General features: G+C 53.5%; 1 protein-coding gene across 4 annotated transcripts in view; it reads right to left on the reverse strand.

The window, feature by feature from the left end:
* Positions 1–5,850: 5,850 nt before the first annotated feature.
* Positions 5,851–12,181, reverse strand: part of NIM1K (NIM1 serine/threonine protein kinase) — a 58,929-nt gene continuing 52,598 nt past the window's right edge. For all 4 annotated transcript variants that reach the window (XM_057744030.1, XM_057744011.1, XM_057744020.1 and 1 more), the window contains 2 exons: positions 8,740–9,008; positions 5,851–6,710 (listed from right to left, as the gene is read on the reverse strand). In XM_057744030.1, coding sequence (XP_057600013.1) covers positions 5,961–6,710; positions 8,740–9,008 — 1,019 coding nt within the window. In that variant the 3' untranslated portion in view covers positions 5,851–5,960. The remainder of the gene's footprint in view (positions 6,711–8,739; positions 9,009–12,181) is intronic.

Raw genomic sequence — 12,181 nt, forward strand, 5'->3', positions numbered from 1 at the left:
TTTGGTCTCACTGTGATGTGGGGGTCCCCGTAGAAGTCATTCGGTACTCATAATTTTATGGCCCGGAAGGGCAGAGAAGTTACGTTCCCTGGGGCCACCCTTAACAATAGTGGACCTTTACGTGCTGATAGATGGACGCCGCCCCCTTTCCTTCCCCGGGCGGACAGTGCTGAGAGGCATTCCAGAAGTTGCCCCAGGAGCTCCTGCTGATCAGCCACCAGCTGCCCACAGCCGGTTAGGCAGTACACCCTTATACCGGCGTGCCTCTCTTCTGTGTCACTCCCGCATCATGGGGTCATTTCCCAAATAAACGACGTGCATGCAGCCTTTTGTCTCAGGCGCTTTTCTTGGGGAATCCAGGATAATACAGTTGGTACCCAGAACAGCCCTATAAAGCGGACCCTCAAGATAGGTGGTTGGAGCTGGTTTACTGACCCGTCATGGCAAAAACCGTATTGTTATTTGTAGTAGGCAGAAAGGTCCCCACCTCTGGGACCTGTGAATCTGTTACTCACATGGCAAAAGCAGATGTGATTATGGTTGAGGACCTTGAGGTGGGATGAGTATCCCAGATGGTCTGGGTAGGCCCAGCCTAATCACAGAAGCCCTTAAAAGCAGAGCACCTTTCTGGGCTGTGGTCAGAGGGAGATGTGACTATGGAAGGCTGATCAAAGAGCTGGACCATCGCTGGCTTTGAAGATGGAGGACGTGGAGCACAAGCCAAGGAACGTGGGCCGCCCCTAGAGCAGGTCAAAGCAAGGCAGCGGGTTCTCCCCTAGAGTCTCCAGGAAGGAACGCAGCTCTGATGCCACCTTGACCTTAGCCCAGCGAGGTCCGTGATGGACTTGCGTCTCACGGAACTGTCAGGTAATACATTTGTGTTTTAAGGCACTACACTTGCGGTAACTTGTTAGGACGCCAGTAGGACAGTCGTGTGCTGTTGGTAAGCAAGGTGCTCGACAGCCCCTGGCTTTGCAAGAGCAGCACAGTTACTGCTGAGACGGTCACCTGCAGGTATGGGTAGGAGATGAAACACTGAATCATGCCGTACGTGTGGCACTTGGATGGGGTGTGGTGATGATAAAGCTTCCGGATTTGGCTAACTTTTGTTCACTGTTTTCGAAGCCTGGGTTGGGGGTAGGGAATGACAGGTTTGTCAGCCAACTCTCAGCTCAAGGCACACTGAAAGCCTGAGGGCCTTGCAGCAAGGGTTGAGAGCCTTCTCTCCTGCAGCAGAGAGAAAACGACCTAAAACAGGTGCAGGATCTAATTGTAAGGCCGGCTGAGCTGCACAGGAGGGAAAATAGTCTTGACAACTCTCTATCGACGTCAGGGCCTCCACAGCAAGAGAGTGGGATGCGGCCGCCTACATAGGGTGGATGAGCCCGCAGAGGTGGGACACCGGGATGGCCTGAGCGTGGAGCCGGCAGGGGCAGCGCGTACCCACGTCCCCAAAGAGCCTGCCGAGGCCTCTGGCGAGGCAGATGCCTGAGGAGGACGCTTGACCTCAAGATGCTCTTCCGACCAGGAACTGGTCATGTCTTAACACAGCCTGAGCAGAGCAGTACAGCCTGTGTCAGGGAGGAAATACGCGGACACTGACGGAATTGCAGAGCCCAGCTCACATGCTACTGTCGGGAACCGGGAGAAACGTGTGCGAGGAGATCTTGAGGGTAGTGAGCCCGGGTGGAGGCTGGGAAGAGAACAGAGGGCAGGATAACCGAGTCAGCGTGGGAGCATCCACCTGGGACACGGCGCAGAGGACACCTGCAGCTGGTCCTGACGCCACGCTGGGAGGGCTTGGACGTGAGGCTGGCATACAGATGGGGTGGAGATGGCCAAGCGGCTGTGCCGCAGGGTTAAGGAGAGGGTCAGACGGTTCCGGGAGCTGTGACTGTTGGCACGGACTCGTTACGTGAGTCTGAAGAACCACCTACGTTCCCAGGAGGACACTGGCTTCACACAGGCAATGAAGACTGCACCGGGGAGGGTGCCAGCATCTCCGACAGGCTCAGGGAGGGCTGCTGCCTGCGGGCAGGTGACAGGAGGAAACGCCGTCACGGAGCTTGGCGTGCAGGGATGGCAGGATTCCAGAGGGGCAGGCGCCGTGTGGCCTTATTTAAATGTCAGCGGTGAGGCGGACGTGATAAAATGGACGGTGAGGCTGGAGTGGGGGTCAGGGGGCCTTGATTTGCAGGGCTCTGTGACCATGGCTAATAGATCAGAGTTTTGAGTGACCGTTTGCTAGAGTTACTTACAAAGAAAAAAAGAAAATGAGGCAACCTGGTGAGCAGAAGGCTGGTGTAGCCTGTCACAGGAGAAAGCTGTGGTTCCAGACCTGAAGGAATTTGCAGTCCAGGGCACCGTGCTGGGGGAAGGCCCTGCTGCCACAACTGTACGTGATGTGCAGGCCCGGAATGTTCAAGGCCTGTTGGATAAGAACTGTAAACGGAGATGGACACCAGGGAAGCCCAAGTACCATTACGGCCCTATGTGTAGATGGGGGGATGGGGGCCTATGGAGACCAAACGATGGCTGGAGTTCCAGCTAAAGTCTGTCTCGCAATGGGAGTCTCATCGTGGGGTCCTTTCCCTTGTCTCCAAGGACCTATTAGGGATAAATAGATGTAGACCCCGGACCTGTGGCGTAAGAGCCGTTTGGGGAGGAGGAGCCACGTGGAAGCCTCTGAAAGTGTACCCGCTCCCCAGCCACGTTCATAGATCGTGGGCAACGACACCAGGAAAGGCAGCCATCAGCGTCCCCCTCGGAGGACCCAAAGGGAATGCGCTCCATCATACCCTCGTTAACCTACCCGTCGGACTCCTGCACAGAGCAGGCGGCTAACGGAGGATGAAGGTGGTCCCGTCGGCCTCAGCTTTAGCTGCCATGCGCGACGTGGATCTTTACTCACAGACTCTGGCATCGATCCGCAGCTGTCGGGGAGGGGGTGTAACGCATTCTCATTTTCCGTCAGAAAGGAGATTAAAGCCGTGCACAGTTTTCTGGGATAGACGGAGACGCTCATTTACTCTGTTGCCCCAGGCGGTGTTCAATCTCCCGCTCTGTCATGAGCGGCTCTAAAGGACCATCATCTGGACTGTCTGCAGAACACGATGCTGGTCCACGTGACAGCCTGCTGGGGGTGTGGCCTCAGAAAGTGGAAGCACTCCCGGTGCCCTGCAAAGGCTTCTGTGTGCCAGAGTGTGGCTGACACGCCCCACAGAGAGTCAGGGCCTGGGCACCCTGATGAAGGGTTTAAAGGACCAATGACCTGAGGCACGCCTACGTATGTTGTACCTTGCACCCCTTAGCACTGAGATAGAGGCACGGGGTTTAGTAGGCCTCTCTGGTTTTGGAAGCACATATATTGTACGTGGCATATTCCTCCAACCCATTTACCAGGGCTGCTGGTCTCAAGTGGATGCCACAGAAGAAAGATCTATGGCAGTTTCAGGCTGCAGTGCAAAATGCATCGCTACTCCGTCTACGTGACGCTTAACAATATGGGGCAGAGTCTCTAGCAACCCCTGCAGAAGGTTACAGCACAGCCCTGCAGGATCCTGGAGCGGGGCCATGCTTCCTGCCACAGAGAACACTCAGCCTCTTGGCGTGTTTCTGGGCCCTAGGAGAGACTGAGCACCTGATTATGGGCCACTGAGGGACCAAGCGAAAGGAGCTGTCTCCTCGAAGAGCCGGGCGTGATCAGATCCACCGTGTCATAAATTCAGACGGACACAGCAGTGATTCGTCCTTATGGAACTGACATCTACTCAGGGTGTGGTTCACCTTTCCCGCCTTCAATGAATCCTCCAATACAGTCAGGCTGGGTCCTAGAGAATACCTGATCCACTGTCATGTACATTACATAACAGTGCCTCAAGGACCACATTTTTGGTAAAAGTAGTAGAGGCAACGGGCATGTGACCATGGGATGTACTCCTCTTTCTATACACCTCAACACCAGAAGCAGCCAGCACAGGTAGAGCAATGGAGTGGCTCAGCTGAGGCACTGGCTAGAGCTGGGGTGCTGCCCCCCAGGATTCGGTACGCACGATTTAACAATGGCTCATTGATACGCGTCCCCTGCTGTTAAAATACACAGGTCTGGGAACCCATGGGTAGAAGCAGGATTGACTTTTCTTACCATCCCAATCAGGGACCCACGTGAAGAATTTGTCCTTCTCTTCCCTACAACCTGGACTTGGCTAGATTAGAGGTTTTCGATCCCGGGGGCAGGGAGATGCTTCACCGGGAGACCTGGTTGGGGTCCAGTGAATCAGGACCGATGGCTATCCCATGGTCACTTTGGGATCCTCATGTCAGTGGACAAGCAAGCAAAGAAAGGAGCTATTGTAGCGGTGGGGATTACGGACCCTGTTTTTCACAAGGAGCTAAAGAGGAGTATGTCTGGACCCAAGAGTGTTAATTTGGAGGCTCATATTAATGGTGAAGAGGCAATTACAGCAACCATGGCCCAACAAGAGCAAGGCATCTAAGGGTTCCGATCCTTTGATGATAAAGGTCTGGATCATACCACAATCTAGACCAGCCGAAATGCTGGCCAAATGTGAGGGAAATTCAGAATGGGTGATGGAGGAAGGAAGGTATGAGTCCATTTATGGCCTCAGGATCAGCAACAGTAATGACTGTAGCCCAGTGGTTTTCACAGCATGGTCCCTAGCCAGCCGCCAGCATCACCTGAGAACTTACTAGAAATGCAAATTCCTGGGCCCCACCTCAGAGGTACTGACTCAAAAACTCTGGGGCAGGCAGGGCTCCACAGTCTGCTTTAACAGGCCCTCTGGGTGATTCTGATGGCCTGGACCTTGAAAATCTCCACTGGGGCTTGTTCTACTAATCCCACTGCATTAAGTCCTTCTAGTTCTCACCCCATGAAGGAGACTTAACTGCAGCGGGTTGGACTTAATGGAGGAAGAATGTGAGGAAAGCCGGGGGTGGGCTGTGTCAGACCGCAGACTTCAGATGCTCTCAGCCACCGTCACCCTCCGGCCACTGATGCAGTGACCGTTTCCAGGCAAGCTGGGCAGCTTCACGCAGGTCCTACTGGACCGCATCTGGTCCCAGAGCCAGCGCTGTGTACCTCTCCCTCCCCGCCGGGCTGCTCCGACACAGGGAACACCTGTGGCCCTCACGCATCAAACCTGGACGTGCAGGGCAGGTGGCATCGTGGGACCAGCCTTGACCAGGAGTGAACAGGAGCCCCTGGATAAACGCCTCCCCTTCAGCACCCTGGGCAGACTCCTGAGGCGTGTTTCCTAAGGCTCCTCAGAGGGTCCTGCAGGACTGGGCGGCGGTCGCCGGGAGCACAGGCCAGCACGCGGCGGCTCCCCCTGCCCCTCCCTCCCAAATCCGCTGCTCCACGGGGAGCCTTAGTCCCAGGCTCTGCTGGGCGGAACCGTCCAAGACCCTTCGCGGCTTGGAATACTCGTGGCTGACTTCTCACGCGTCACTCCTGCTCTCATTCAGATCTCAGATTGTCAGCTACTCACACTGGCCTTCCCTAACACCTAATCCGAAGGGGCAAGCCTCTAATACCAGACTAACGTATGGGAATTACCTGACTAGCATCCATCACTATTTGATATTTTTTAAAAATTTTGTTTTTGTTAGTACCTTTGTTCAGCACTAGACTATCCTGCGCAGCAGAGGAAGGACCTGGCCTTTTTTTTTTGCAGCACCTTAAACAATGCCTGGCACATGGCGGGCACTGTGTAAATATTTCTCGATTAACTGAATGAATGCTAGAGTTTGAGAACAAGACAAGATTGCAAACCGAGCCAGAACCTGAGCTAATAGGCTTTTTCTCTTGGGGGCCGGGGGGGCGCATACCTTAAATTTAAATTTATTTAAAAATTACAAAAATGTCTCCACTCAAATTGGTGAAAGAGGTTAAAAGCAGCAACAATGATCTTGGTTAATCACCAGCAGCCTAATGCAATTTATAAAATCGAACAAAATTTGGATGTGTGTCTTATGCCTCTGTAGACACGGGCCCCTTTCTTCAGGTCCCTCTCCTTAGGGTCTGGGAGTATCACCACTGGGACGCTTTCCAAAGCCTTCTTCTTCTGGACTCTGTGCAGAATGATCCGGTAGACGCCGGTGATGGAGCTTCGGGCATCCCTCCCTCGGTTGCTGCGAATGTGTTCTTCCGTGATGCCCAAGTGTTCTAAAGTGCTTTTGACCTCATTTTCTTCGTCTCTGAGGGTGCTGGTTTCTGACAAATGTTTGGGGTCCAGTTGGAAGGGCTCCAAAGGGCTGGGCAACGGCACCCCTCGCATCCACTCATGGCTCATGATGGCGTCGAGGCCGCACCTCTCGGTGGGCACCGGCTGGAGGACCCCCCGAATCAGGCGGCGGCAGGGCTCCGACACGTGCGCAGGCGCGCTGTAGGCGCCCTCCAGGATGCTCTTCTTCAGTCTGGCCACGGTCTCGGCCCGGAAGGGCATGGTGCCCGTCACCATGAAGTACAGGAGCACCCCCAGGGCCCAGATGTCCACATAAATGCCAACGTAGTGCTCGTCGCGAAAAAGTTCCGGCGCCGCGTAGGGCGGAGACCCGCAGAAAGTGCTCAGCATTTCACCTTTCTTACTTACTGTGCTGAACCCAAAGTCGCCCACCTTCACACAAGTAGTATTGGTATAGAACACATTTTCTGCTTTCAGATCTCTGTGAATAATGTGGTTTTCATGCTGTGGAAGAAGACAAAGAGGGGGAAGTCATCATTTTCGAAGGCAAAATGCCAACATTACAGATGCATCCGTCGCTCTGAAACAATGAGGTGATAATGGCGTAACAACAGAAATTCGATGGAGATCAACTTAAGTCATGTCAACCTCAAATCTTGAGGGTCTCCCGGTCATAACCTTTAGCCCAGTGTAACGCCTACACCCTCCAAGCAGAACAAAGGTTCTGTTCTGCAGGGCGAGGGCTGGAATCGGTCCCACACACGTGGACTTGGGAATTAGTGCCAGAAGTAAGACCCAGATCTTGCGAAACACAATGAAACAATAACCCTTCGTTTCTGAGACCACATATGGGTTTTTCTGGCTGATCACTCTCCCGACTAGGGCCAAACCCAAGAAGGTGAGGCACGCCCCAACTCCCCACCCCTGCTCCTTGGGGTAGGCTCCTTTGTCTTCGTAGAATTCAGTAGAAGGGAGGATGCTATACTGGGTAAGTTTCCAGCAGATCCCATCCCTAACCTTGAATTCTGGATCCAGACAACCTTGAAGACCTGGAACCCATTTAATGCCAGGGGCTCTTGGGAAATGGTGTAATGTTACTTTTCCAGATGGACCTCCTGGGGCAAGAATCCAGTCTTTGGAGCCTGACATCTTGGTTAATTCTAGATTCAACTATACCAGCTGTGCATGTGAGTGTCTGCTTCCTTCTTTATAAAATGGGACACTGAGAACCACCTGGTGAGGCTGTTGTGAGAACTGTATGCGCTATTGTATCTGTAGCGTTCCGCATGGTCCAGGCATGTAGCAAACACACCCGGTAAAATTCAGATCTGTGTCTGTCATTCACCCTTCCTCTTTCTGGAGACTGGAGAGCTGAGAGAAAGGTCAGGGTGTAGAGCCTCAGGGGACTCAGCCTACATCCTCTGCTGCTGGATCCTCTTCTGCTCCCCCACCAGAGCTCTTTCCAAGGAGAATGTGGAAGACGGACATCTGCTCCATTGCTTGCTATGGGTCTGGCTTACCCCCTGGCCTGGGAAAAGTTCACCCCAGCACAGGGCCACTTAGATGACAACCACTGGTCTGAAACAGCCACCACCCTCTCACTCAGGTTCTCCCTGCTCACTTCTTTTTCCTCCCCTGGTCTCTCCCAAGTGCTATCTTGGGCCCCTTAGGTCACTAGCAACTTGCTAATAATTTGACCAAGAGCTCACTGATCCCAGTTCTTCTTTACAACATCCAAGCAGAGGAGCAAACTAGAAACAGACACCAGACAAGTGTCTCTTCCTGCCAGTTGGACTGAGAGCTGGGCAAAGAGGGTGGTCAAAACTTCTGCACTAACAGAGTGGTACAAGTGGTCACCAGGCCTGCAAGTCAGATTCCTCCTGGGTGCCCAGCAGGGCAAGCGACAACAGGGAGGGCACAGGAGAGCCAGGTCATGGGGGAACTGGGGCGTGTGCTCACGGAGCCCAGATTTACCTAAACGCGTAATCAGAATACTAACGCAGGAATGACACAAGCGAGTGTTCATGTGCGGAGCGCAGAGGCAGCACGAGCTAGAGGAGCTCACCAAAGGCACGAAGATCCGTGCGGGCTGAACCGAGACGGAAGAACGAGAGACACAGCTGAGCTGGGCCACGAAGTATGGATGGGATTTGGAACGTGAGATGTGATAAGAGGGGAGAGGGGACCCTAGACACAGAGTGAGGAAGGCGAGGCCAAGACGCGGCGAGAAGCCAGCTCTCCGAGTAGTGGAAGATGGGGTTGGAGGAGTGGGTGTGGCCGAGGAGTGGGTGACGGTCCTGGGCTGCTCCGAGGGCCTCCTGCCTAGAGGCTGGGAGGCTGCCACGTAACTGGAGACCCCTGTTCAGAGCCAGGGAGCCCAATCCCAGCCAGACAGCTGACTCTCACAGAAGCAACCGCTGTCTGCCCTTGTAGGACTAAAGCCATCAGGGATGCTTAGAGGATGGAAACGAAAGCCCCGTGCTCCTCCTGTGGGTAGAATGGGAACAAGACTCTCCCGCCTGGCCCCGCTCACCATGTGCTTCACGGCAGACACAATCTGGGAGAAGATGAGCTTGCTTTCTGGTTCTGAGAACTTCCCTTCGGTGCTGATTTTCCCAAAGAGCTCCCCTCCCCCTGCATACTCCATCACCAAGTGGAGCTTGGATAGAGTCTCCACGACTTCATAAAGGCGGATGATGTTGGGATGGTGCAGTTTTTCCATGCTGGAGATTTCGCGGGATAGTAGCCTTTGGGTTTTCTGGTCTAACTTGGTCTTGTCCAGGATCTTAATGGCCACCTTTTCTGGAAAAAAGAAATTCAGAGGATGTGCCTGAGTTTATAGCTATTTAGAACTGGAAGGAAACTTGTCCCTTTATTTTACTAGACAGAGTTTAAGTGGCTGTTTCCAGTTCAGAAAGCTCCTCAGCAGTAATGACAAACAGCAGTTTTTGAGTTCAAGGTCAGTGCTGGTCCCTTAGATCCGTGTGACTCTCACATGTATAAGTTTTAATGCCAACTCCTGCCTCCCAAGGAAGTTTCAGTTTGGTGAGCTTTATCCAGATTTCTGGATAAAGTTAAGGCACCTTTACTTAGCCGGCAGAGCCCTCTTGATCAGGCCCAAGCCACCTCTTCAGCTTCATGGTCCATCACCTCTCTCTGTGGTCCCCACTGCCCCGCGCATGCTTTACTCCAGCCTTACAGAATGTCTTGCTGTTCTCTGAAAAGGTACCGGCCATTCAGGCCTGGAATCTTTTCCTCTACCTGAATCTACCAGGATGACTTCCTCTAGCTGGCTCCTCATTCCTTCCCTGTTCTTTACTCAATTAATGCCGGATGATTCTTCAAGGCCAGCCTCAGAACCAGCCTCTTCCAGGAAGCCCTCTACTTCACCTGTCCCAGGAAGATGACGACATTCAGTTTCTGTGTATTCTCTGTACTATAATCTCAGCACATTGACCTGTGAGTACTGACTCCTCGTCTGTTTCTTCCTCCTACCACCTTCCCTGCATGGGCTCTGTCTGATCTGATTTGACTTTGTCAGTGCCCGGCACACCGTGTACCAGTTCAGGAGACACCAGTGCTCAGTGTGTGTGGGGTGTTGGAGAGCCGTGAGGAGACAGGCACTGCACGGCGCTGCTGGTGGGAGCACCACCTGGTAAGATGGTTCTGGACTGCAGTTTGGTGTTATGTCTTGAGAGTCTTTAAAACGGTCACACCCTTTGACCCAGCCTTTTCACTTTGGGAATTAATCTTACAGAAATGATCTGGGCTTCCCTGGTGGCGTAGTGGTTAAGAGTCCACCTGCCAATGCAGGGGAGACGGGTTCCATCCCTGATCCGGGAAGATCCCACATGCCAAGGAGCAACGAAGCCTGTGCGCCACATCTACTGAGCCTGCACTCTACAGCCCCTGTGCCACAGCTACTGAAGCCCGTGCTTTGCAACAAGAGAAGCCACGGCAATGAGAAGCCCTCGAACCGCAACCAAGAGTAGCCCCGGCTTGCCGCAACTAGAGAAAGCCAGCGCGCAGGAAGAAGACCCATTGCAGCCAATAAATAAATAAATAAATGAAATAATCTGACACAGGTACAAGGCTGCTTGTGTAAGAAGACTTCTGTGATACTGGGAACAGCTCAAGCATCCCGCAAGAGAGGCGGTTAAAATAAAGTGTGATTCATCTCTCTCTCTAATGGGACGCCATGCAGCTATCAAAATAGTCATGTTGACCTTTATTCATGAACATGGAAAGATGCTCAATACAGAAGAAGTGCGGAGAAACACACATATGCATTGCTTAGGAAAACATCTGGCAAGATATACACCAGAATGTTTAGAATAGCTATTTTATTAATAGGAGGATCGTGGATGGTTTTCTTTTTTTTAATTTTTATTGGAGTATAGTTGCTTTACCGTGTTGTTAGTCTGAAGTGTACAGCAGAGCGAATCAGTTATACACATACACATACCTAGTCTTTTTTTTTGTTTAAGATTCTTTTGCCATGTAGGCCATTGCAGAGTATTGAGTAGAGTTTCCTGTGCTGTACAGCAGGTTATTATGTTATCTATTTTATATAGAGCAGTGCATATATGTCAGTCCCAATCTCCCAATGTATCCCCCCCACCCCCTTATCCCCTGGTAATGGATGGTTTTCTTTTCTTTTTTTTAACCTATCTGTGTTTTGTAATTTCCCTGCAATTAATTATACAATTAACATAGATTAACTGTGTAATAAAAATGGTTAATGTTTTAAAATGAGTGAATCTCTACTCCAAAGAGACACTTCATTCATTTTCTTGGTTCAAACTAGACCGGACTTTCTATTAGATAAGAAAAAACTTTCCAGGCAAATAAATGGGGCGAACAGGACGGAAGGCCCCTGTCTGACCTACTTGCAGAACAGCTGCTTTGGAGAACTCTGGCACCGTGGTGATGGGCATGAAAATAGACGCCGCTGGTTTAAGAGAGCAGCGTTATCGGTTTATTAAATTAGGCCCATGAAGGCTCCTGGAGGACACGAGGCGGAGTTCGCTGCTGCCTGATGTGGCCGCGCCCGTCCGGTGGGGGCAATACCGGGGAAGGAGGAGGGACGCCAGAGCAGCCGGAGCCCGCAGGGCCCCCGCGACCCCCGCAGATGGACCGCCGCGGGGGGAGGGGGAGGGGAGGGGAGGGGGAGGGGGGAGGGGGAGGGGGGGGAGGGGGAGGGGGGAGGGGAGGGGAGGGGGAGGGGGGAGGGGAGGGGAGGGGGAGGGGAGGGGAGGGGGAGGGGAGGGGAGGGGGAGGGGAGGGGAGGGGAGGGGGCGGGCAGGCTTCAGGCGTCTCCCTCCCGCCGCTGCTGTCTTCGGGACTGAGACCCCCGCAACAGCAGCTCTGCTTCTGCGCAGCCTGCTGGGCGAGCTGTGGCCGCAGGGAGCGGAGCGCCGAGCTCCATCCTTCAGGCCGCGCCGCTCCTCCGGGCCCTCCGCGCGCCGCCGGGCCCCTGCTGGGGTGCGGGTCCCTCCGCCCGGCAGCCGGACGCCTTTCAGGCCGCTGCCCCGAACCTTCCTTCAGCACAGCCCCAGCTTCAGCTTTCCAAGTTCATAGTGGAGCGGCGCTTAGGAAAGGCTGCCCTCCCGGGGCCAGTGTCCGAGCGAGGCAGGAGCGGAGCTGCGAGGGGGAGCGCTTCCTGGACGTCTGTGCCCTAGAGGCTCACTCTAGTCCCAGCCTGCTTCCTGCGCTCTGGGTCAGATCAGATGACAGCCGTGCCTCGGAACACAGACATACAATCAAATGAAACATGTAAAAAGCCCTGCTGCTCTGAATTGTCACTAAGTGGCAGAAACTGCTGTTCCATGAAGCCTGGGTCTCTAAGTCCACCCTTTCAAGAGATGTTCAGGCGGGACCCACTCTGCACCAGGCGGTGACAAACGCAGGCATGTTCAGGGACACAGAGAGACTTGGGAAAAAGCCCTTATTACACGTGTGGCGTGTCAGGAAGG

Source organism: Hippopotamus amphibius, chromosome 1 (genome assembly GCF_030028045.1).
Source record: "Hippopotamus amphibius kiboko isolate mHipAmp2 chromosome 1, mHipAmp2.hap2, whole genome shotgun sequence".
Taxonomy (NCBI): Eukaryota; Metazoa; Chordata; class Mammalia; order Artiodactyla; family Hippopotamidae; genus Hippopotamus; species Hippopotamus amphibius.